The sequence below is a fragment of the Mesoplodon densirostris genome, chromosome 11 (genome assembly GCF_025265405.1).
Source record: "Mesoplodon densirostris isolate mMesDen1 chromosome 11, mMesDen1 primary haplotype, whole genome shotgun sequence".
NCBI classification, from domain to species: Eukaryota; Metazoa; Chordata; class Mammalia; order Artiodactyla; family Ziphiidae; genus Mesoplodon; species Mesoplodon densirostris.
The window spans coordinates 37,717,311-37,729,687 of record NC_082671.1 but is presented as its reverse complement, the minus strand read 5'-3'; the positions used below and the strand labels follow the sequence as shown (position 1 = coordinate 37,729,687).

The window sequence follows — 12,377 nt, the reverse complement described above, 5'->3', positions numbered from 1 at the left end:
AACTATAAGCCAATATAAGTTTCTGTAAGAAAGTAACTTTAACATTTGATGTACACCCTTTTCGGATTTAGTTCTAGTTTAGCATATTGGTGCTAAAGATTATTGAACCTTTCTATTTCTCAAAATTGATTTGTTCCCATTAATAAAACGTTCCATAAAAACTATTTAGATCATAAGTTAGTTGATCATTTGGATGGCACTTGACACCCTTGTAATATATAGATGGTCATTTTGAATGAGTTGCTGTTGGAAAAATAATTCTTGAAAAAATTATAGCTGAGCTTTTTGGGCATTTAAATGCATTGTATGCGAATGGAGTAGCATGTATGTTATCCAGTATGAGATCCAGTTACATATGATTAGGTTTTGTTATTTCTTCTACTTGTCTAGTCCAGTGTTTTTTGTTGTTGTTTTTAATGTATTTATTTATTATTTATTTTGGGGCTGCATTGGGTTTTCGTTGCTGCACAGAGGCTTTCTCTAGTTGTGGTGAGCAGGGGCTACTCTTCATTGCGGTGCGGTGGCTACTCTTCGTTGCGATGTGGTGGCTTCTCTTGTTGTGGAGATGGGTTCTAGTTGCACAGGCTTCAGTAGTTGCAGCATGTGGGCTCAGTAGCAGCACGCAAGCTCTAGAGCGTGTGGGCTCAGTAGTTGTGGTGCGCAGGCTCTAGGGTGCACAGGCTTCAGTAGTTGTGGTGTGCGGGCCCAGTAGTTGTGGCTCATGGGCTCTAGAGTGTAGGCTCAGTAGTTGTGGTGCACAGGCTTAGTTGCTCCATGGCATGTCAGATCTTCCCGGACCAGGGATCAAACACATGTCCCCTGCATTGGCTGGGTGATTCTTAACTACTGCACCACCAGGGAAGTCCTAGTCCAGGGTTAATACATGTGAATCAAAAGATGAAGTTTAAGGCTTCCCTGGTGGCGCAGTGGTTGAGAGTCCGCCTGCCGATACAGGGGACGCGGGTTCGTGTCCTGGTCCGAGAGGATCCCACATGCCGCGGAGCGGCTGGGCCCGTGAGCCATGGCCGCTGAGCCTGCATGTCCGGAGCCTGTGCTCTGCAGCGGGAGAGGCCACAGCAGTGAGAGGCCCGCGTACCACAAAAAAAAAAAAAAAAAAAAAAGATGAAGTTTATTCCCAGGCCTCTGATGTTCATTAAAGATGTAATCACAGAGGACAGTGTCAAATTTTTGGATTTAGTTTTGGTTTTGAAAGGGGTGTGGGGATAGGCGTGATCAGGACATGCAAAACGAAAAGGGAATCGGTCCCTTTTCCAGTTAAGGAAGGAAACAAACTTCAAAACTGTCAACCACTTTAGTCCTGAAGCTTAATCAGATTTACCTTGGTTTTATATGTCAAGTCCACAACCTACACTATCATTGGAACTCCTCATCTTGTTATATTGAACATATTTATTATTTTGTGGTTTAATCTATCACAGATGCATAGCTTTCAGAATCTTGAATTTCAGCCCCTGCCATTACTTTTTTTTTTTTTTTTTTTTTTTTTTTGCGTTATGTGGGCCTCTCACTGTTGTGGCCTCTCCCGCTGCAGAGCACAGGCTCCGGATGCGCAGGCCCAGCGGCCATGGCTCACGGGCCCAGCCGCTCCGCGGCATATGGGATCCTCCCAGACCGGGGCACGAACCCGTATCCCCTGCATCGGCAGGCAGACTCTCAACCACTGCGCCACCAGGGAGGCCCGCCATTACTTTTTGATGTCTAATTTTTGCAGTTTGGATTTTTAAGCTTATGTGATAAGGACTGGCTTGATTCTGAATCAGGTTGAGATAGAGTTGAGGGGGTAAAAAGCAAATGGGTTGTAAGGCAAGTAGTCAGCTGAAGGAATGTCACTTATCTTTATCAACCATCTCACATAAAGCCAGGGACTTTGTGGTAGGATTGTGGAGCCTTTGATGAGTTTTTCTCTTCCTAGTACCACTCATTAAAGCTGCATTGATAAAAGCATGCTATCCATAGTGTGCAGACTTGTCTCTTCTGTCCTTGAACATATAGCGTGAAAACAAATGGATGAGATTACCTGTCACTGGGCATATGAATTTTACTTTCCCAGCTTTTTTACTATCCTGTCTGAATTTGTTCCTGGTCATATTCATACAGTAATCCTATTTTGTTAGAAACTTAAGGAGAAAGGAAATAATAAAGACATAGCCCCCTCATAAATCATGAGTTTATTTCAAATAGTGTGATAAGCTATTCTTACCCCCTCTCCTAACCTACCCTCCCCCGTTGCTTGTATCAGTTTCTCTTAATTGTGATTGCTCTTAAATTGAGGTCTCATTGGTTTAGACTACTTGTCAGGGTGCTTAGACATTGCAGTAGTCTCCACTCTGGTTTCCTTTCATATGGTCAGAATAATATTCCTGATGCACAGTTCTGTTTTACTTTTCTTGTCCTAAATGTTCAGAATGAAGTCAAACTCTTTGTCTTGGTATCTAGAGCTCTCTAGCCATTGACTCCAAACTGCTTTTCTAGCAGTTTGCTGAGTCAAAGTAGGCTCTGGTTATGTAAGAAATATAACCAAAGGTTTTATTCCTTCAGGCCCATGCTGTTCCTTCTGCCTGGAATGCTGGTCAATTCTGTTCTTTCTGTGAAGCCCGATTCAGATATTCCCGCTTCCATAAATGGATCTTCCTTCCCCTCCACCTTCTGTATTTACATTGTACCTTGTTTGCAACTATAATATAACGTTTAGTATGTATTTTGCCCTTGAGAACAGGAACCATCTTGTTCCCTGGGTTTCTCGCTTTGCTGAGAACAGTTCTTAACTCGTAGATGCTCACTAAATGTTTGTTTCACTTTAATGGTTCATAAATTTATACAGGGCCACTTAGGGACCTAGGAGGGGTTGAGGGTTAATTTAATTGAAGTGTCATTACTCATTTCCTTATTATGTGGTTGAGGCAGGTTAAAACAAAACATGAAGAAAACAGTCTCATAAAAATACACATGGGCGTGCATTGTATAGAGGGGATTGGGAGCATTGTTTTGGTGGCTGGGGGAGTTTGTTGTATATGAGACCTTTTCTAGCACTAACCTTAGTGCCGGTTTCCCAGTCATCCTCAAGAAGCTAAAATATTTAGAGTGATAGTTTAGATTCTTAGATTAAGGTTTCTTTAAGATATGGTAGCCATTGGTTAAATATGAATTTGTCTTTCAGATTATGTAGCTTCTATGGTTTTTAAATTCATTCACTGTTTTTCTTTTTTAATAAAAATTATTAATTGGTACATTTTTCCCCCCAGAATTGGATATTTTATAATAATTTCTTTTAAATTTAGGAAAGTAAGAAAAATCTTATGATGAACACTTTATACAAGCTTCATGATCGATTGGCACAGCTTGCAGGTAATTGTTTTAACATTCATAGTCTCTAAAAGTGTTTAAAAATTAATTTGCATATATAGCATGCAGTATCAGTAGAAATGGTTTTTCCCAAGTTCAGTGTTGTTATGTTACATTGTGGGGTGTTTTCTCTTTAGAAGTTTTTAGTCCTTATATGGAGTGGGTTTTTATCTGTATAGATACGTTTAATGAAGGCCTTTTTCCTGCCTGCCATATGTATACAATGAAATATAGATATATACTCTATGGTAAAAGTCATCACATTTTTTTATTGCATTGATAATAACAAAATTCTGAAATCTTACATATCAGTTAAATTGGGTAAGCAGAGGATTAACTAAAATCCTCGATTAAATATAAAAGTGCGGATTTTCCTTTGGTGATTGTATAGGTGTCATTTCCTTGGATAAAGTAAATATATTACAGAATTTTTTTCTCCTGAAACATCGCATTTTCCTCATATTCTGGTCTTAGTAAGACTTTGAGAGTTCTCAGGTATGCAACATATCTGCAATTAGAATAATATAGGTGAATTGGCATGAAGTTTAGCATTTATAAAAGCTGTAGTAGCACCTTATCTATTACCTTTTAACTTTTTTCAGTTACTTCACATATAATCTGAAAGAAGAGACTTTGGATTCTCTTCATATAAACAGTTACAAGAAAAGAAAAATGTAGTGTTCCAAACTTTTGTTTGTAGCAGATCCTTTTGTAGAAACTAGATCATTGGTAGAAACCTAGTAGGTGAATGTGGAACTTCTCTGGTCGAATGGAAGCATTGAGAATCCTGACAGTTCCCCATCCTCTCACCAATTTTTGTTTTTTTTTTGTGGGGGGAGTCCTTAATTCTGGTCAGATTTTTTTGGCTAATAATTGTGTGTATATCACTAAAAGTCTTCTTTGCATTGACTGGAAGACTGTTATATACATATGCTGCAAACTGATGACATTTATTTGGTATGCTGTAGCACCCAGAAATGAAGTATATAATCTACATGGAATTCCTCATGTTGCTGCTACAAGCTTCTAGAGCTGTCTCTATAGCAGTGTTTTGTGAAGTGTGTTAGATCGGCATAGTCTGGGGTGCTTTTAAAGATATAGATTCCTTCTTCTACAGCAGGGGTCTGCAAACTTGCTTCTGTGAAGGAGCCAGATAGTAGATTTTTTAGGCTTTGCGGGCTAGACTGTCTCTGTCACAACTACTCATTTCTGCTGTTAGAGCCTGAAAGCAGCCATAGATAATACATGAATGAGCGTGGCTGTGTTGCAATAAAAATTCATTTATAAAAACCGGTGGTAGGCCAGATTTGGTCTGTGGGTTTGCCAACCTCTGCTGTAGATCTGTGGAATCGGAATCTCTGAGGATGGATTATAAAATTTGAAGACTTACATGTTCATCTAATAGGTATTTCTACCTGTTTTACAACCATGACCATTAAAATCTGGCTACTTGAACAAAACGATAAATAGGAACGTGGTTGCTTTTATGATAGAAAAATTTGCCAAGGATTTTACTTTAATTATTGTACTTTTATGTTAAATTTTTTTAAAAAAGTACTTGAAAGAAACAAGTAGGAGAAACTTAAAATTGAAGTTCATTGTAAGGATAATTGATCTCTAATAACCACAGATAGCCTGAAAAAGAAAAAAAGGCTTTGGATTCTTCTATAAATAGTTACAAGAAAAGGAAAATGTAGTTTTCCAAACTTTTGTATGTAGTACACGTATTTGTAGAAACCAGATTATAGGTAGAAGCTTCTAATTTCCCTATTGATTTGTGTTATAATAATTTAAGTTATGCATACTCCTTGCTAAAGATAGGCTTAGTAATACTCCGAAAATGTGCATTTTAATTCAAACTTACTTGAACTCTTGAATTATTAGCTTTAGTTAATAGATGTATGAGTTAGCACAATGAATTTTCCCCCTTGAAAAATAATACATCTGTAGAGGGCTTTCTTTGTGCCAAGGTCTATGGATAGGCATCAGCATGACATGATTCCTACCCCTGGCTAACAATTTCATTGGGAATGTAAGAGGAATGTATGTTTCTATCTAGACTGAAATACATTTAAAGGTTGCGGTTGATATAAAAATATTTGTTTATATTGCCTATTGGAATTTATTTCTAGAAAATATAAATGAGTGTTTATCTTCTTTCTTTACTGATTATAATCTATAATTGTGTAATTTGTAAAACTAGTTTGATTAATCATATTTGTTTTCTTCTGTTTAACATAGTACTGATTCAAAATTAATAATATGCTAATCTTTCCAGGAGATCATGAATGTGGCAGTTCTAGTCAGAGAACACTTTCTGTCCAAGAGGCAGCTGCATATTTGAAAGTAAGCAGTGAAATTAGAATTTTAATAGCTCTATTCTTAAAATTTATGTAAATCATCACAACTTATATCTACAGTACCATGTATTTGATTACTTTAATTGTACTGTTACAAGCTTGGGCCTGCTGTTTGGTGTAATGTGAGCAGATAGAGAAAGCAAAATTACTCAACATTTTTTGTTTTAGTTTGTTTTAGAACATTCTCTGTGAGAGAATGCACATTAGTTTGGAAAGGGTGCAAACACCATTGGTGAGAGAGAAATTGAGATAAGTAAGTAGCATATAAGAAAGCAAGTAAGTGTCTAACTGTTGTCATTTATTTCAATTCTTCTGCCCCGGGATAATTTTATTTCAGGGTTCTAAGAGAATTTGAAGATGTATTTTCTGTACCACTGTAAGTAATCTAGGAAATCCTAGATAAAAGGAAAGGTACTAGAAGGTTAAGATGGACAGGTGTCACTCTGATTTCTAAAAAGGGGATAGTGGATTTTGAAAACCATATTGGGGAGCTTGATGTTAATCCAGTTCCGTAAAGATAATTCCATAAAGATGTGAGTACTTGCAGATGGAAATGCTGATCCCTAGAAGTTGGCATCCATTCATTGTGAACAAGTCATGTCATACAAACTTCATTTCCCCCCTTTTTGTGGTAAAAAAACATGTAACATGAGATCTACCCTAAAGTGTACAGTATTATTAACTATATATGCATCATTGTGCAGCAGATCTCTCAAACTTTTTCATCTTGCATTACTGGATCTCTGTACCCATTGCACAGCAACTCCCCCTTTCCTTCTCCTCCCAGCCCCTGACCACCACCATGCCACTTTCTGCTTCTGTGAGTTTGACTACAGTAGATACCTCATAAAAATGGAATCATGCAGTATTTGTCCTTCTGTGACTGGTTAATATCTCTTAGCACAGTGCCCTCAAGTTTCATCCATGTTGTACTATATAACAGGATTTCCCTTTTTAAGGCCGAATAATATTCCACTGTATATACCCCACATTTTATTTATCCATTGATATGCTGGTGAATATTTAGGTGTTTCCACTTCTTGGCTATTGTGAATAATACTGCAGTGAACATAGGAGTGCAAACATCTCTTAGATCCTGTTTTCAATTCTTTTGATAGATACCCAGAAGTGAGATTGCTGGAACATATAATAGTTCTATTTTTAGTAATTTGATGAACTTCCATACTGGTCTCCATAATGGCCGCACCATTTTACATTCCCACCAACGTTTACAAGGGTTCCCTTTTCTCCATATGCTTGAAAACTCTTATTTTGTTTTCTTTTGGTTCTGGTTTGTATTTTAATAATGACCATGCTAACAGGTGTAAGGTGATATCTCACAGTGGTTTTGATTTGCATTTCTCTGATGATTAGTGATGTCAAGCATCTTTTCATATACTTATTGGACACTTGTATGTTTTCTTTGAAGAAATGTTTATTCAGGTCCCTTACCCATTTTTAAAATCAGGTTATCTGATTTTTTTTGTTATTGACCTGTAAGAGTTCCTTATTTACTTTTGGATGTTAACCCTTATTAGATATTTGGTTTGCAATTATTTTCTCCTATTCCACAGATCCCGTTTTTACTCTGTTGATTGTTTCCTTTGCTATGCAGAAGCTTTTTAGTTTGATGTAGTCTCACTTGTCTCTTTTTGCTTATGTTGCCTGTGCTTTTGGTGTCGTATCCAGAAAATCATTGCCAGGTCATATTTAAAAAATCATTGCTAAGGGCTTCCCTGGTGGCGCAGTGGTTGAGAGTCCGCCTGCCGATGCAGGGGACACAGGTTTGTGCCCCGGTCTGGGAAGATCCCACATGCCGTGGAGCGGCTGGGCCCATGAGCAATGGCCGCTGAGCCTGTGCATCCGGAGCCTGTGCTCTGCAATGGGAGAGGCCACACAGAGAGAGGCCCGCGTACTGCAAAAAAAAAAAAAAAAAAAAAAAAAAAAATCATTGCTAAGACCAATATCATGAAGCTTTTCCCCTGTATTTTCTTCTAAGAGTTTTGTAGTTTCATGTCCTGTTTAAGTCTTCAATCCATTTTGAGTTGATTTTTGTGTAGTGTAAGATAAGGCTTCAGTTTCATTCATTTGCATGTGGAAATCCAGTTTTCTCAACACCATTTGTTGAAGAAACTATCCTTTTCCCATTGTGTGTTCTTAGCACACTTGTGGAAGATCAGTTGACCATATATGTGAGACTTTCTCTGTTTTCTTACATTGTTCTATGTGTCTCTCTTTACATCAGTACCGTACTGTTTTGATTACTGTACTTTTGTGATACGTTTTGAAGTCAGGAAGTATGGGGCCTCTAGCTTTGTTCTTGCTTAAAATTGTTTTGGCTATTCAGGATCCTTTGTGGTTCCATATGAATTTTAGAATTGATCTTTCTGTTTCTCAAAAAAGTGCTACTGAGATTTTGATGGGAATTGCATTGAATCTGTAGATTGCTTTGGGTAGTATGGACATTTTAACAATATTAAGTCTTCCAATCATGAACACAGGATGTCTTTTCATTTATTTGTGTCTTGAATTTCTTTAAGCAGTGCTTTGTAATTTTCAGTGTATAAGTCTATCACATTCTTGGTAATGTTTATTCCTAAGTATTTTATTCTTTTTGATGCTATTGTAAATGACATTTTCTTAATTTTCTTTTCTGATTTTTAATTTTTGTGTATAGAAATGCAACCTCTTTTTTTATACCAATTTTTTTATCCTGCAGCTTTGCTGAATTGCTTAAATTGTAATGGTATTTTTTGTGGAGTCTGTAGAATCTTCTATGTATAAGATCATGTTTCTGCAAACAGATAATTTTACTTCCTCCTTTCCAATTTGTATGCCTTTTCTTTTCTCACCTAATTGCTCTAGCTAGGATTTCTAGTACTATATTGAATAGAAATGGTAACAATGGACATCTTTGCCTTATTCCTAGTCTCCAAGGAAAAACTTGCAGTTTTTCACAGTTAAGTATATACTAGACATTGGCTTTTCATATGTGGCCTTTATTATTATTATTATTTTTTTTTTTTTTTTGCGGTATGCGGGCCTCTCACTGTTGTGGCCTCCCCCGTTGCGGAGCACAGGCTCCGGACGCGCAGGCTCCGGACGCGCAGGCTCAGCGGCCATGGCTCACGGGCCCAGCCGCTCCGCGGCATATGGGATCCTCCCAGACCGGGGCACGAACCCGTATCCCCTGCATCGGCAGGCGGACTCTCAACCACTTGCGCCACCAGGGAGGCCCGTGGCCTTTATTATTTTGAGGTAATTTGCTTCTGTTCCTGATCTGTGAAGTGTTTTTAATAATTTAAGGTGTTGAATTTTGTCAAATGCTTTTCCTGTATTTATTGAAATGATCACGTGATTTTCAATTTTTTTTTTTTTTTTGCGGTACGCGGGCCTCTTACTGTTGTGGCCTCTCCTGTTGTGGAGCACAGGCTCCAGACGTGCAGGCTCAGCGGCCATGGCTCCAGGGCCCAGCCGCTCCGTGGCATGTGGAATCCTCCCGGACCCGGGCACGAACCCGTGTCCCCTGAATCGGCAGGCGGACTCTCAACCACTGCGCCACCAGGGAAGCCCAATTTTTTGTTCTTTTAATGTGGTGTATCACATTGATTGGCTTTTGTATGTTGGACCATCCTTGCATTCTTGGAATAAATCCCACTTGGTCATGGTGTCTGATCCTTTTAATGTGTTGTTAAAACTGTTGAACTCAGTTTGCTAATATTTTGTTGAGGATTTGCATCTGTATTCATCAGGGATATTGGTCTGTATTTCCTTTCTTGTAGTGTCTTCGTTCAACTTTGGTGTCAGAGTAATGCTGGCCTCATAAAATGAGTGTGGAAGTGTTCCCTCCCCTTAAAATTTTTTGGAAGAATTTGAGAAGCATAAGTGTTAATTCTTTTTAAAATGTTTAGTAGCATCCTCCAGTGAAACCACTGAATCCTAGACTTTTCTTTGTTGGGAGGTTTTTGATTACTGATTCAGTTTCTGTATTAGTTATAGGTCTGTTCAAATTTTCTCTGTTTCTTCATTATTTAGTCTTGATAGGTTATATGTTTCTAGGAATTTATCCACTTTTTTTCTAGGTTATCCAGTTTGTTGTTGAGTAATTGTCCGTGGTAGTCTGTTATGATCCTTTGTATTTCTCTGACATCAATTTTAATACCTCCTCTTTCATTTCTGATTATGTTTGAGGCTTCTCTCTCTTTTTATTAACTAAGGGTTTGTCAATTTTGCTGATCTTTTCTAAAAACCACCTCTTTGTTTTGTTGATTTTTTAAAATTTTATTTCTGCTCTAATCCTTATCATTTCCTTCTGTTAACTTTGGGTTTAATTTATTCTTCTTTTTCTAGTTCTTTGAGGTGTAAAGATGGGTGGTTTATTTGAGAGTCTCTTCTTTTTTAATGTAGGCATTTACCACTATGAAATTCCCTGTTAGAACTGCCCTTGCTGTATCCCATAAGAAGCTGTTGGACTTCTTGAACCTGAATGTCCATTTCTTTCCCCAGATTTGGGAGTTTTGGGTCATTATTTCTTCAAATAAGCTTTCTGCTCCTTTCACTCCTCTCCTTCTGGGACTTCCATAATGCATGTAATGATCTAACTGATAATGTCCCCGTAAGTCCCTTAAGCCTTTCTTCATTCTTTTCCATTCTCTTTTCTTTTTGTTCCTCTGGATAATTTCAAATGACTTATCTTTGAGTTCCTTGATTCTTTGTTCTGATTGATTTAAGACTGCTTTTGAACCCATCTTGTGAATTTTTCAATTCAGGTATTGTATTCTTCAGCTTCAAAATTCCTGTTTGGTTCTTTTTAGTGTTTTCTCTTTATTGATATTCTCATTTTATTTATGCATTGTTTTCCTGAGCTTGTTGAACATCTTTATGACAGTTATTTTTAGATTTTTATCAGGTAATTCATATAGCTCAGTTTCTTTAGGGTCAGTTCCTGGAGATTTATTTTGTTCTTTTAGTTGGGCCATGTTTCCTTGTTTCCTTTGTGTGTCTTGTTACCTTGTGTTGGGATCTACCATTTGAAAACACAGCCACATCTGCCAGTCTTTACAGACTGCCTTCATGCAGGGGAAGACCTTTGCCACTGAGCTCAGATAGAGATTCTGGGGTCCCCTCAAACCTTTTTTGTGGATGCATCTTTTCTGGACTTGTGGGTATATATTCCCAGCTAGAGAGATTTTTGCAGGTTTCTTTTTATAGGAGCTTGTAATCTCTTGCTCCCTCTGGTGTCTGTTTGCTATACTGCGGGTTCTCTGGAACAGCAGGAAGCTGTCCAGCTCTTTCTTATTTTCAGCAACCCCCAGGCATCTAGACTATGTCAGATCTCAGTGCTCTGAAACAGGTGATACAGAAACCAGTCCCTTGGGCAGCTTCCTGAGAAACTGAAACATTGGACACATGTTCCAACTCTTTCCCTCCTTGGGGAGAAACCAGGAGTTGGGGGTTTTCTGCCACTTATTCTGCACTGAGCTGCAGGGAGGGGCAGTGGCAAGTGAGTGTGTATTAGTTCATTGCCTTTGTTCTTGGCAGCCCCCAACCTAGTGCCCTTACCTATTAGTGCTAAGATTCAAGCAAGACAGAAGCCAGTCCCTCTGGTGGCCCCTGAAAAGTCTGAACATTGGGCATATGTTCCAGTCTTCTCTTTCCCTCCTCAAGGATAAGCCAGGAGTTGGGAATTTTCTCCAGATCACATTATGGTATGCCAGGGGAAGGGGCTCTGGTGAGTGAGTGTTATGAATTTTCCTACTTTCATGCAGCTAGTTTTGCACATGCTTGGTGTGCAGGAGGCTCTTAACCGGTTTCTAGATTTCTTACAAAGGGAACTGGTCTGCGTATTGTTGGATTTGTGTCTCCATGGGGGAAGGAGGGTCCGGGGCTCCCTATTCTGTCATCTTGCTGACATCACCCCCCCTTTTTTTTTTTTTTAAATTTAGAATGTAGTATAGTTAAGGCTTTCAGCAAGGTTTTAGTGACAATTTGCCATGATATGCTCGTCAAAAAAGAGAAATATGGACTCAGTTTTTAACTTAATTCATAACTTATTTGTAGATACTTAAAAGATGTTGAGACAGTATAATATGATGGAGATTTGATGTTGATTCCCATTCTAGCACTGGCACATAGAAAATGTGTGTCTTGGTAAAGTCCCTTCACATTTCTGTACCTGTATCTCAGTGTGAAAGTGGGACTGTTCTTATTAATGCCTGTCAGAGTTGTTGGGAGACTTATGTGAATATAAAGTACCTAGGTCAGTGCCTGAAGATTATAATAACTTCCAATAAATTTTACTTCTTTTTTTGTGTGTTTCCTAACCAATTAAACCAGTGTCACTCTGAAGAGAGTTTTCTAATAACATGCTGCAGGATTTGTCTCTCAACCTTGTTCTTTTCTTCATTTTCAGTTTTGACCTAGATGAGAACATTGATGACAGGCAAATTCGTGGATAGCGTAATAGTTAATAGATTGGATACCTAAAGGATTAGGATTCCAAAAGGTCTAAATAAGGAGGGCTTACGATTATGGGACTTTGTCTTAAGGGATGGAAAAATTGCTAGATGGATTATTGGGGTGGGGGCAAAGAAGGGATTGGATTGAGTAGGCTAAAGGGAACATAGAATCAAATATTCCAGGAAAAGGGCATAG

The 12,377-nt window shown here is 38.3% G+C and overlaps 1 protein-coding gene across 1 annotated transcript in view; it reads left to right on the top strand.

Moving 5' to 3' along the window:
- The window catches only part of LEMD3 (LEM domain containing 3), a 67,668-nt gene that overhangs the window by 34,923 nt on the left and 20,368 nt on the right, over positions 1-12,377 (top strand). The window contains exons 3-4 of the mRNA XM_060113439.1: positions 3,300-3,366; positions 5,642-5,709. Of these exons, the coding sequence (XP_059969422.1) occupies positions 3,300-3,366; positions 5,642-5,709 (135 nt within the window). The remainder of the gene's footprint in view (positions 1-3,299; positions 3,367-5,641; positions 5,710-12,377) is intronic.